At 33.5% G+C, this 13,549-nt stretch overlaps 1 protein-coding gene across 5 annotated transcripts; it reads right to left on the bottom strand.

Moving 5' to 3' along the window:
* Nucleotides 1-6,616: 6,616 nt before the first annotated feature.
* LOC142523162 (uncharacterized) lies at nt 6,617-10,630 on the bottom strand. 5 transcript variants are annotated; one of them, XM_075626816.1, is made up of 6 exons: nt 10,519-10,610; nt 10,185-10,311; nt 8,727-8,886; nt 7,260-7,311; nt 7,015-7,064; nt 6,617-6,890 (listed from the first exon to the last, which is right to left on the bottom strand). In XM_075626816.1, exons 2-6 carry the CDS (start codon nt 10,298-10,300, stop codon nt 6,861-6,863), a joined length of 408 nt encoding a protein of 135 aa, XP_075482931.1. In that variant the 5' UTR covers nt 10,301-10,311; nt 10,519-10,610; the 3' UTR covers nt 6,617-6,860. The 5 variants fall into 5 exon arrangements, with proteins under 5 accessions (XP_075482931.1, XP_075482930.1, XP_075482932.1 ...); XM_075626815.1 differs by having other exon boundaries at nt 6,647-6,890; nt 6,998-7,064; nt 10,519-10,600; XM_075626817.1 differs by lacking the exon at nt 10,185-10,311 and having other exon boundaries at nt 6,650-6,890; nt 6,998-7,064; nt 10,436-10,533.
* Nucleotides 10,631-13,549: the final 2,919 nt, after the last annotated feature.

Here is a 13,549-nt window from a genome sequence, read left to right as displayed (position 1 = left end):
CACCTTAGTATGTGTCTAGATGTAGCCTAGTGAGCCTAGGAGTCGAACCATCCACCTGAAACATCAAAACAAGAGAACTCGTGAAGAGCATCATGAAAGCTGAAATTCTGCATCTTTTATTTTCTGAAAATTTTTGATAGATTTCGGATTTTTTGCATGGAAATGATGATCATGTAATGTTAAATACTGATAATAGGACTTGATTGAAGAGTCAAGGAAGAACATATGCATGCCTGGTTTCGTTTGAAAGAAAAACGAACGAATAAGACGACTCGGCGCGAAGGAGATGGAGTGATCTTGCTACCTTCTTTTCTTTCTCGGCTTTTCCCTCTTGATTCTAGCTATGAGGCTCACGATTTTACACTCTGAAATGCTCTCAAATTTTCGGTGATGGGGAGGGGAAATGGTGGTTAAGAGAGTGAGGAAAATGGGTGCAATATAGGTGGAATGGCAAGACCAAGTCTCCTCTATTTGAAATTTGAAATTTGGTTTGATATCAAATGATTTGTTGGTGTGTTTGTTGGGGTGCATGACCGATTTTTACAAGCTAGACTAGGTTAGGATATTGCTTATTAATTAATTAATTAAGGGTGATTAATAAGTGGAAAGATTATCATGCTAAAAAAATGACAAAGAAAGGGTCAAAGGTGATTTGGTAAAGAATTGATTAAAAATCTAAGGGGGCCGAAAATTAAACAAATGAATGAAGGGGAAATATTGTTTAGTTATTAAATTTTAAACCTTTGGAGCCTTACTTATCTTTTAAATAATTTAGTGAATTAACCCCTTAATTATGGAACTTATTTCCTACTCACCTCAAGTTGTTTAAATTAATTCTCAAACTTCCTTTTAACTTAAGTTAACTTACTTGCTAGCTAAATTAAATTCTGGAAATATTTCCTCACTTTTAAATTTTATCTCAAAACTCCAACTCCAGTCCGGCCTCACTGAATTAACTGAAAAGATAAAATTAAACTACTGGCTAAAATAATTAAATTTAAATACTCAAGCAATGAAATCAATTTAATTTAAAATACTAGAATTATGCATGGCTTATACGTAGTCAAATTACGGGTTCTACACGCCAGAAATTCTGCAACATGGCACATGTGAGAAGATGGTCGGAAAACATCTGCCTAGAATGTCAAAACCAGAAAGAATAAGAGTTTGGTAAAGGATTCAAGCCGAGATCTGATCGGAAACACTTTACCGATACCAGTACAAGTGGGGAAAGACTACAAGCACGTTTTCCTCGGGGACACAGAAAGCTAAAGATTCCCCGACAAAGCTAAAGTGGACAGGTAACTATCCCACTAACAAAGGAAAGACCACTATGTGAGTGGAATATAAGGATCACTAATAATCGGTGGGACAAAAGACCATTGGATTCCCTATCTTTAAAAATAAAAGAAATCCAATAAACAAACAAGAAATAATTGTCCCCAAAATCACACCTATAAATAAGAGTAAATGAGAACCAGTAAAATACACACAAACGAAACCTAAAAGAAATGTATTTCAACTATATGAAGGTTTCGGGAAGACGAATCAAGTCCTTACGGAAGGATCTAAAAAACTTCAAAGAATATCACAAACTTCTGAAGGAAACAGGAAGAGAAATAGCTGCTGACTTAATTCAAACGCATATATACTAAATATGCCAAGAAATAAAGGGAGCAGAAGGAGCTGTTTCTAGATTAATAATCTAGAAAAAGATAAGTTAAGAAAAAGTAGAGGGACCATTCAACCACTCCCTCGAACCCACTCAAAAAATAATGCCAAACAAAGCTGGAAGGCATTATAGAAAAGTTATGTCAAGTGTTTGAAGTCCGTGAATTAAATCCGAGCAGGGCTTCTATAAATAAAGGAGGCAGAAGGAAGATGAAGACATCGATCAACCTCTTCGTTTTTCTTCAAAAACATTTGTAATATTTTCTCTTTCAAGTTTATGTGTGTTATAATTTCAACTACTATGAGTAGCTAAACAAGTTTCTCATCCTCTACATGAGGTTACTATGTAATAATAAATGTTTGTGTTTGAATAAAGAAATCCTTTGCTCTAGCCTCTCTCATGTATTATTTTCAGAATTTTATCTTTTATTGTACACCCTAAGGTAGGAAACGAATTAGGGTTATGCTAAGTGCTGCTGAAGGAATCTGCGTCAGTAACCATCTGTTGTGAATATGTGGTTGGATTGTGAGGAGCAATCTGTAAAATACGGTGGGTATAACCATGTGGCATTCTGGTCAAAGAAGTAAAAGATTTAATTTATATTACGGAAGCATGATGGGCCTTTAAATATAAAAATAAATAAATTATTTAAAAATAAAGTTGAGGGGTATTTTGGGAAGAAAGGGAGTGAAGACAAAAATGAATTTCAATAGGGACCGAGTGCAAAGTTGCCCTTATTTTAACATATACATAAAATATATTTTTTATTTATTTGGTAAATTAATAATTTTTAATAGAGAACATGTAATGTACCGTACTTTTATACTACTTTTAAAATTTGCGAAAAAATAAAAATTTTCTTAAACAAGAAATAAACTTTCATATTTGTGATAAAATAATCTATTCGTCTAACAATGTTTGAAATAAAAACAAGTACCAACAAAGTTTGCAAAAGTAAACGTTCAAATAACGTTAACAGTTTCATAAAATCATCGTATTAACATCGTTGTGCATAAAATCTTAAAAACATGGGCGGTCCTCGGGTCTAGCCTCTTGCACAGTCCAAGCCAGCTCATTGGTCCCCACCCCTCGTCTCCTCAATGTCACCCTCACCTGCATCGATCAAGTCCAGTGAGTCTAAAGACTCAACATATATAAACTGAAAATAACGAGTAATACGTAATAAAACCACATGCATCTTTAAAATAGAGCGTACATATTTGAAACTTGAACATTGCATACATTAGCTTGGACATACATACATAACATAGATGTGCCATCATCGTAAAACTTTTCATAAACATGCTTGCATCATACATACTTGAGCATACATAACATAATTTTGCGTAGAGATATTTTCAAAGCAAGTGACCCATACATAAAAGTGCCTGATCAGACTAAACCACAGTACTGGGCTGGCAGGGATGTCCACTACCACATACATAAGATCTCCGGTCATACTTTACCGGGTGGATTGGTCCCTGGTCATACTTTACCGCTTTCCAATTCTGATCAAAATCCCGGTCATACTTTACCGGGGTGGAGAGGTCCTCGGCCACGTTCACCGACTTCCAAACTCGTTCATAATTTTGTCACAAGACATTTAACATGCCTCAAAAACTTAAAATATTTTCTTTTGCACATCGAACATACTTACTTGGCGTTGAGGGATTCGTTGGATCTCGCTTGGGGCCACTGCTGCACATACTAACATGAGTACAAACACTTATCTTTCATAGCTTAGACGTAGGTACTTGTGCTCACCACCGAAGTAAAGAAATAGATTATGACATTCTAGATCACTCGGTCGGGGTCCGGGTAGCCCCTGTATTTGGAAATTCACGAAAATTCACTAACTTATTGATTCATCATTCCAATACAAGCCTAAAAACCATGAACCAACACCTCGAGACTCATCTTAGGATGCTATTACATTGATTCAAACCCGTATAAACACCCCAAACGTCCCCAAGCATCGACTAGCAACTTCAATACAACAATAACCCGTATTTCGACATCGTTTCGCTTCTTACGACTTATATTACATCCCAAGCCAATCCCGACCCAAACGAACCACCAAATAATACCTAAATACATCCCATAACATATCTAAATGCAGTAGCACAAGCCCGACGGTGGCCAACGAAACCTGCAACTAAAAAACTTCAAGAACACATCAAGAACATATTTTCAGAAAATTTCAGTTTGAGCAGTCGTACGAAAACGATCATAACTCACTCGTTTCTTGTCCAAAAATTACGAATTTTATATCAAATCGAAGGTATCAAAAATTTCTACATTTTATATGTTGAAAGTTTTTCTAGAAACTCGACCGAAAAATCTCAGTAATTCAAATGACAGAAAATTACGAGTTTTAGATCTAAAAACGTTTCAAAAATCGATCCAACAATTTTCTGCTCAAACTTTGCACATCACACATGAATTTTTACGCATAATAAACAACACAACGCATAATATGACGAGATCGACGCAGGAAAAATAGAATATACATGCCTTTTGATAATAAAATTTACCGAACCGACGATACCGAAGTGGAACGAGTGCGAGGGTTGATCCGGGACGATCGTGGAACGATTTCATTTGAAGAAAACTCAACGAAAATATGCTGGAATCTGAAGGGGAGTGGAAGCTGCTCTGTTGCAAAGAACCCTGGGTTTTACTTCTCTAAAAAATAATAAGAAATGGAATGGAGGATTGTGTGTGTAACTAACGTGTGTAAGTGTGTGTAAGTGTGGGTGTGTGCGTGAGTTTGTGTGATTAATTAGGGGTAAAAATGTTTAATCACACAATTAGGGATGCTAATTAAATTACTAATTGAAATAATAACCCACCTTAAATTTTTACTAACAAACCCCAAATTAAAGTTTATAATACAAACTTGATAAAATTTAAAGGTTTTAAATTTCTAAAAATCACCAAATAAATAAGTTGGTTTTAAAATGCTATAAACTAAATAAATCATTTAAAACGTCTCTTTCTTAACTTAAAACAAAATACCACATTTTGAAATTTCCAAAATCGTCGCCGGATCTCTTTTCCTCGATCCCGCATCGAATAATCGCCTGAAACAAGAACTCGAGAAACATTTTAACGTGCACAACATAAATGTAAATAATTTAAAATAATGCATTTAAATAAATCATGCATCGCTAAAAATAAATTTTAAATTTAAATAAATAATTTAACAATTAAATAAATGCATGATTTTATTGTACTGATTTTGGGCTCTACAGAACCATTGTATATATACAATGATTTAGAAGAATAATTCATATATCATTATTAAATCTATATAAGTATTTTTTAATTAGTTATCAATTATTTTAATTCAAAAATATTCGCATTTGTATTAAACAGTCACTTCAAATTTCCGAGACGTTACAAAAATCATAATTAAATCAAATATTCGAATTATTTTAAAAAATAATAATTACACTAATTATTTGAAAAATAAAAATATATTTCAACAGTGATACTAGTATATATAAATGTATGCACTTGTACACTTACACACACTCATAATAAAAACTAGTTACTCTGTACACGCGATGAGTGTGTACAGTTTTTTTTTTATCATTATGGATGAACTAAAGTGAAATTTGACAAATTATGAAAGGACTAAATTGATATTTGAATTGTTGAAATTTAAAAAATAAAAATAAAAGTGTGCATTAAAATTTTAAAAAACAAAAAACAAAAGTGTAATATTATTATCATATAAGGGTAAAGTTCGAAGAAAAAATTGGTGTCCTTAGGTGGTTACTATCATGTCCTCAACTTTAATAAAATATGATATATATATTTCTACAGTGATACTAGTATATATAAATCTTTTAAATTTATTTATTATAATAAAATTACAAATTTTAATATATTATTATATTTTTCTCTAAATGTATAATTTAATTTTTTTATAAATTGAATGAATATTTAAATTTATAATTTATATTTACTAAGTTCGTTTATGGTCGATAAAAGCTTACTAGCCATGAATATTTTCGTTAAATAATGCTCAAAGTCAGCTCGATTATAATCGAGCCAAACTCAAACATTCATGATTTGGATTCGACTTAATTTCAACCTTAATCCGAGCCCCTATAGGAGAGGAGTAAGTTGTCGACACAGAAACCTAACAAAAGAGGAGCATAATAATGGCATCATAAATATTTAGGTACAAAAGTTTCGGCTCCTTCAACTAATACTCCATGGTTGTAACTTGTAAGTGTGCCACCTCCCTTATTTAAGTAATGAGTTACATGCATTCACCTCTCTTAAAATATATATACATACATATATATATATATATATAAAATAGTGAAAGATATCAAATCTATAAAGTTAAGCATAAAGTTCACTTCCTCTGCATTTCATGTAATTGTGTAATCGAGTCGAGCTGAGTCGAACTCTTGAATGTTTGAGTTTGGTTTGTTTACAATCGAGCCGATCTCGAGCTTTATTTAACGAACATATGCATGGCTCACGAGCTTATTCAAACCTTTATCGAGCCTAAACAAGCTTAATAAATATAAATTATACATTTAAATTTTCATTAAATTAATTAAAAATAAACTATATATTCAAAGAAAAATATAATATTCTTATTAAAATTTGTAAATTTATTATAATAAATAAATTTAATAGATTTTTTTATATATTTCATAAATAATATGCAAAATTAATAAATCAAATATCAAAACTATTATTTTTTCATCTAAAAAATTAATCATGAACTTATCAACGAACATGTTCATGAACTAACGAACCGAATACTGTAAAGCTTGAGTTTGGTTTGTTCATCTTAACGAGCTTCGTTAAACGAGCTCAAACGAGCTTTTATCGAATCGAGCTTCGAATAGCTCACAAACGGTTTGGTTCATTTACATCCGTAAATGAACCATAGAGTATTTATGTTTAACTTTATATTTATAGATTTGATATCTTTCACTATTTTTGTTAAATAAAATAAGTGAATCTTTTTTTAACAATTATGAGTATACGCATCTAACTTGTAAGTCCAATAACAGCAGGACACGAAAAAAGGGTAAAAAAACTGAGGGAGGGAGAATTATGGTTTCTTCTAACTAGGCCTCAAAGGAACCGCTCAAATTAAAATCTTTTTGCCTTGGATTCACTCTTGCTGAGCATGATTCCAGAAAGTTTGTTGACCTCATAAAGTAGCACAGCCGAAAATAGAAAGCTGCAGATATATCAAGAAATCAAGAAACTACGCAAATATTTATTTCAATCGTTTTAGCTTTATATTCTTTCTTTTAATCTGTATATATATATATATGCATAGTATACCAGGTTGTGATACAAACTCGATGAACAGTGCTAGCGGCTACAAGTGCTACGACTTCAGCGATTATAACTGCATCATGAAATGATGAAGATGATTGCGCAAGGCGAATTTCAAAAATAAAATTGGCAGTAAGATAGTGATGCTGAAAATAGTATGATATTTGGTGTCCCCTGCACATGACAATGTAAAACTTGACCACCTTCCAGGATTTGGTGTAAATATAGATGAAACAAAGGTATTTGTCAAAGTAACAAACACACTTACCAGTGCCCCATCCCGTCTTGATACCGTTTGTTTCCTGATAATTTCCCATGAACTGGAGACAAAAATCAGGTCAAAGGTGGGTATATACCACAATCATCTCATAAATGCATCAGCCAATTAAACAAAGCAAGTTACTCGCACAATCATACACCAATATTTCAGGTTTAGGCTGAGGGTTGAATCCAATTTTATGGTTCTTACAATTAGGGCTTTCAATTTAGAGTGGCTAACCCGGAGGTTTGATCTGGCCTGAGCAAAAACAGGGATCAGGGTATCGGGTGGGTTATCTTCTCATTATGTTCATTTCTTTAACAAAATAATAATAAAAAAATTACCCAGCTTCCCCATTACCTACTAAATATTAGTATATCAGAAATAAATTATAGGTATTGAAGTAATTTAATAGATGAGATTAAAATTAGAATTAATGTTTGTATTGACATCATTGCATGATATAATTTTAATTATTTTTCAAATAATGAAGTTTTGGCAAAATAAAATTTTTTTGAGCTATTAAATCCATAATATAACACCAAAAATAACGCAAAAATTAATTAAAAATAAATAAAAGATGGGCAAACTGGTCTCCCAACCCCATCTGGGTAATACAATCATGCCAACAGCCAACCAAGCCTTGTTTTTATAAGCCCAGATATACTGACCCGGCTAAGTTTTGGCCCATGGCCTGGACCACCCAGCATGTTGACATTCCTACTTAGAATGGTGAGCACATCATGCATGGTTGAACATTTATCAAGAGTAAAAAGTGCACCAATTACAGTGCATTTATACATGCATGTGTCGTTTTGTATATGCTGCTCAAGTTACATAACTTCTAGGAGTAACACGAGCCTTTAAATATGACTCGCAAAGTGAGTGCATGAACTTTGACAAGGGAGCAAAAAGTTCCAACGAGATCAGCTCTACAGCTGATGAGACGATGAAAAAGGTTTTAAAGGCGAATGCTTTTAATATAACATCTAAGGTAACAGTTTTGTTTTCCCAAATCGATGCCAAATACACATTTTACTTTCCAAAAGCATTCGCCAAAACTCCTAATTTAAACCAAACATTGTGAAATGCATGTGAGAAAAGGATTATTACAAATTACAAGGCTCTGTAGATTGCTCCACATGGGAAGATGCAACCTGAAAGGCTAATAATCAAGATTATGAACTGAAATAAAAAGCTGCAGGGAGAAAACGAGTATATTAATAATATAAAAAGTCTCGCTTTAAACACTGGTAGCCTTTTTCTACCAATTAAGAGTTGAAAATTAATAGATAGCAGTCCTGGACTTCTATGATACCACACTTTTGATATACGCAGCCCCAATTGTTAATAACCCGAGGATTGTATTAATTTATGAAAGTAAGAAGAAAGTAGAGGATTTAAATAGGTGCGAAAAAGGTTCAGACCATGCCTTATACCATCATAACCAAAGCCATCAACATAAAACTTTCTTACCGTTAGAAGCAAAAGGAATACGAGAGAGCTGGTGAATCCTCCAAGAATGGTAAACAACTCTGAAGATGCTAATTTTGATCTATACATTTCTTGTAGAGATAGAGTAGCAACAAATAGGAGAAATGAGTACAACATTGAACTCCCAGCTGCAGCCATGTAACTGAAATGTCATTTGCAAAATCAAGAAACACAAACTCATCAGAAACATACCAAATGAATTTAAAACCAATGGATGACATAAACTAGTAATTAGAAGAATTTATATACTGCAAACTAGCCACGTAGGCACATACATATCCAGTAAAGATTTGAGATAACCTTCAAATGATTCTAATGTATAGCTTAGAAATATAAAATATTCCTAATGTACAATAATTGAAATGAATCAAGTGAAAGTTGCCTACAACACAAACAAAAACCCAAAACTATAAAAACTATTCAACAATGTTACAAATCCCAGAATTAAAAACTATATGGAAGTAACTGGGATATTATTTTCATACCGACATAAGATTCTAATTGGTCATGCTTCCCACCCTTGATCTAACAACTAAATATCCACAGCCTTCACCAGTATGAATTTCTCTCACAAATGATCCATAGTTTATTACTTGAGTAACTTAAAAGAGCGGTGATCATAGTTTTCTAATTACTGAGTCTACTCGAAGCAGGGCCGCTGTAGATTACAAGTCATAGATTTCTTGAATGCTAACCCATATGTCCCAGCCCACTTCTTTTCCACCGCAAATTTGCGATGTCCCAGTCCACTTATCATATATTGGCTCGCATATATGCTTACATTTAAGAGTGTCAAATTCATTTCACACTAGTTCTTGATTTGTTAAAAATGAGTCCAAGTGTCGAGTGCCAAGGTATTAACTGGGATCTAGACATCCAACTAACCAAAGATTCAATCAACCACAAGAAATCACAATTCTAAAGTTCTAAAGATACACACTGATTATTGAACACCGACATCAGAAACAATACACACTGAAAACCATCCCAAGATTTCAGATCTTCTTGTTGTCCCCAAACATGATTTCAATTCAAGAAACCGGAAAACTCATAAAACATGTGTGATATGCTAAGCTCAAATCCAAGTTGGTAGCTCCCCTTTTTGGAAGTCAGTAATGAACATTCTCATCAAGCAGATATTCCCAAGACAAATCATCTGGAAAAAAATTCGTCTAAAGCTCCACAATACTGGTTAGAAATCATGAGAGTGATCAATCTTCTCACATAAACACACAAAAAACAGCTACGCTTGCTAGCACACACACAGACATTATTTCATGATATCTGTTGCTTCACCACGCCATCCTTTTAGCCATAAAATTCAGTATATACCATGACAAACCAAAGAATTCCATCAAGGGGTGCTTTAATGTATCATGGAGCAAACTTTTTGCTCAAAAACAAAAATCAGGTATAAATTTCATAATTTTTGGGACAAACCAGTCCTGATCCCCGTGAAATCCGATCGTGACATGAGTAAACTTCTGAACTTCAAAATGAACCACATAATCTACAAAATCGCGGCTGGCCAACTCGATATAAACATAAACCCACATGCGATTACACCCTAAGAAAAAAAAAACAAAGAATAAATAGCAGCTAAACTAAACCACTTAAAAAATGACCCAAATCTGAAATGCAGTTCACTTCTAATAATCTAGCAAAAACCAAATTCAAATCCAATAACAAACCTCGATCTATAAAAAAATTCCACGAGTTCAACCATAAAACTGAATGTTCATAAGGGTTTCAACACAGTGGGATTCAGCCTCACCTTATTGGAATTGAGTCAAAATCTGACACTGGGAGATTTGGATCGTGGCGCAGAAAATCGCCCAAATGCACTACAAGATGTCAAGTAGCGACGTTAACTAAAACAAAAAGCGTCATATATATTATTTTAGTGGAATGAGGTAAAAACTTCATTTGGTCAAAATCGAATAGATAACTTTTACATATTTAGCCTGCGTTTGGTTTGGAGGATAAAATAAACTAATGATTAGTATGTAAATGATAAAAGAAATGATTGTGATAGAAATGTAATATATGATATAAAATAGTATTATGTTTGGTATGATTTTTTAAGTGTGGGATAATTTTGAATTTTTTGATGAAATGACAAAATTGCTCTTTTCTTTTTTTTTTCCTTCTTTACTCCGGCGACGGCGGCGACGGTGTGGTGGCCGGCAGAGGCGGTGGATGGCCGGCTGGCTGCGACGGTGGTCGGCCGTCAGGCGGCGGCGACCGACCGGAGGTTGTCGACCGGCGGCGGCTCCGGTATGCCGGCGGCGGCCGGACAGTCGGCGGCATTGTCGGCAGCGGCCGGCTATCAGCCGGCGGCGGTCGGCCGGCGGGGCGGGAAGTGGTGATGAGTTTGGATATAGGAGAAGGGTAAAATTGGAAAAATAGGATGAATTAAGAGTTGGATAAATAATCGTAGGGGGTGAGGAGTGATTATTTTATTACACCTTATACAACCTAATCGTACCAAACGCCGGATAAAGTGGGATAAAATAATCTATCCTACCTTATCATGCGAAGCCAAATGCAGCGTTAATATACTAATAATAATAATTATTGCAAGGACAAACTTGCAATAACTTTCCATCTCTAAATTCAACTTTTTCCTCACTCTCCCATCTCTTCAAATCTTTGTTTGAGCTCTCCAATTTTTTAAAATTTCCAAAATCCCCAATCCTCATGATTATGGTAGGTAACATTGTTTTACTTATCGAGCATGTTCTTAAAGATATATAGCCTAAAGACATACATCTACGCAAGGTTTTCATCCTATACACCATGTTTAGATGATCGATTTTTTATTTATTTTTTTAATAAATGACTCATCATGCTTCTTTATAATAAATTGAATAGTTCATTTCCAATAATGTTGGAAGATCATTTTTATACAACACAAAGGAGTACATTTGTTAATACCCCTTAAACGTTTGTAATGCTGTCTTATGACACAATTTTGTCAATTTTCTTTTGAGAAAAGATGCTCTTCGTGCCAACGTATCTAGATTGCCAGTGGTATATTCTTTTATTTCTCCAGGGAATTAACATTTTGGCGAAGAAAAGTTGCATTGCTATATTTTCTTCGACCCATGAATTCCATTTATATTTAGTGAATAACATAATATATTCATCCACTAAACATATATCATGTAATTCAAGATTATACAAAGCTTGAGTGTATTTCTTTTTCTTCTATGTGTCTTGACTATTAAAATAGTCTACCCTTATAAATTGTTTTTGAAATAGGGTAGCAATTCTTCTGGCTATGTCATTGAGAAATTCTCCAGCTAGGACTGACTCTTTGGTTTCCACCGAAGTCATATCCCATGCAATTTTAACTGATTTCATAAGATTCATTTTTAAAAGTTTAATGAATCTTTCTCTATTGATATCAAGTTTTCTTGCTGCGGTTCTCATAGCTGAGCCCAGTCATCTATGAGATCTTCTCTGTTTTTGAAATCTAGTATATTAAGGTTAAGCATAACCCCATAAAGATATATAGATTCTAAAACAGATTTTCCATATGGTGTTTGGTAGAAAGGAATTTGACTTCTCCTTCACGTTGTTTCCGCTGTGTGTGATTCTCCACCAGTATGAAAATTTGTTTGGAGTCCTCTCATATTTGTATTATGAGATCCCACACTTTCTCTTTGTGGTTCCTGAGAAGATGATCAGGTTGTAGTAGATGGTTCACCTGCAGTTGTGAAACGTACACTACTCGTTTTTCTTTAAAATATACTAAAAATTTTTTTCATTGTACTTACTTATATATATATAAATATTTTGCACCATTTAAAAATAAACTAACCAATCTCATTATTTGAAAATAAAAAAGAAAGCATTTCAAACACGAAATCGTAAATCGTCAACCATACCTAAAACTAGCATTTTTTTTACAAAATAAAGCATAAATATCTTAATCTCTCAAAATCTCTCAAAAGCATAAAAATCACAAAATCTTTAATGTAAACTTAAATCATAAACATAATTTTGCGAAAAAACTAGCAAAGGTCCTCGGGTTATGTGCACCATCAGTCCAGCTAGTTCAACCATCAAGTCCTTCATCAATATCATGCTCACCTGCATCGATCACACCTAGTGAGTCTATTGACTCAACAAACCTTAATCATGATAGCAAGTAATACATATACATTCAGTGAAAAAATACTTTTAATAAAATAGCTTTTCATGGACATAACCTTAAACATTTTTTCTTTCATCATATCATATTTCCTTTCATCATATACGTATACGTTTATATTTTTATTGAATTCATATATTCAATTGTGACTTTCGTATTAACTATAATTCGATGGATCCATCTATGTATTACCACGGTACCGGACGGCGGGGATATCAACGACACTCTCACCCGTTAACTGAGCATTGGCCTTACATATCATCATATCATTTCGATGGAAATACGATCGTCGAGCTCCCTCTGGGGCCTTTTCCCTCACGATATCCCAAATCATATCATCGTATAATCGTATTAGTCACAATCAATTCACCTCCTTCAACTTTTTATATTTCCATCTGTTATAAAAATTCATGCATATAAATCATTTTTATTTTAAACCAAGTATACAACATGTCTTTTAGCATTAACGTTTCATCATAAAATTACATAAACATTTAAAATAAACATTTTAACATTTATTACAGCATTCAGGGCACTGCCAGGACGTCTAACATTTTTTACCATATGGTGTTTGGTACAAGGGAATTTGACTTCTCTTTCACGTTGTTCCCATTGTTTGTGATTCTCCACCAGTATGAAAATTTAT

This window comes from Primulina tabacum, chromosome 13 (assembly GCF_025594145.1).
Source record: "Primulina tabacum isolate GXHZ01 chromosome 13, ASM2559414v2, whole genome shotgun sequence".
Taxonomy (NCBI): domain Eukaryota; kingdom Viridiplantae; phylum Streptophyta; class Magnoliopsida; order Lamiales; family Gesneriaceae; genus Primulina; species Primulina tabacum.
The sequence above is the reverse complement of the archived record's forward strand: the minus strand, read 5'-3'. Positions and strand labels throughout refer to the sequence as shown.

Bases quoted from the DNA above. Each gene is read 5' to 3' on its own strand.
- LOC142523162 (XM_075626815.1), bottom strand. From the start codon at position 10,300: ATGTGGGTTTATGTTTATATCGAGTTGGCCAGCCGCGATTTTGTAGAT. The intron at 8,887-10,184 runs GTTTGTCCCAAA...ATGACATTTCAG, and splicing joins TTTCACGGGGATCAGGACTG to TTACATGGCTGCAGCTGGGA. The intron at 7,312-8,726 runs GTAAGAAAGTTT...TTTTGTCTCCAG, and splicing joins TATTCCTTTTGCTTCTAACG to TTCATGGGAAATTATCAGGA.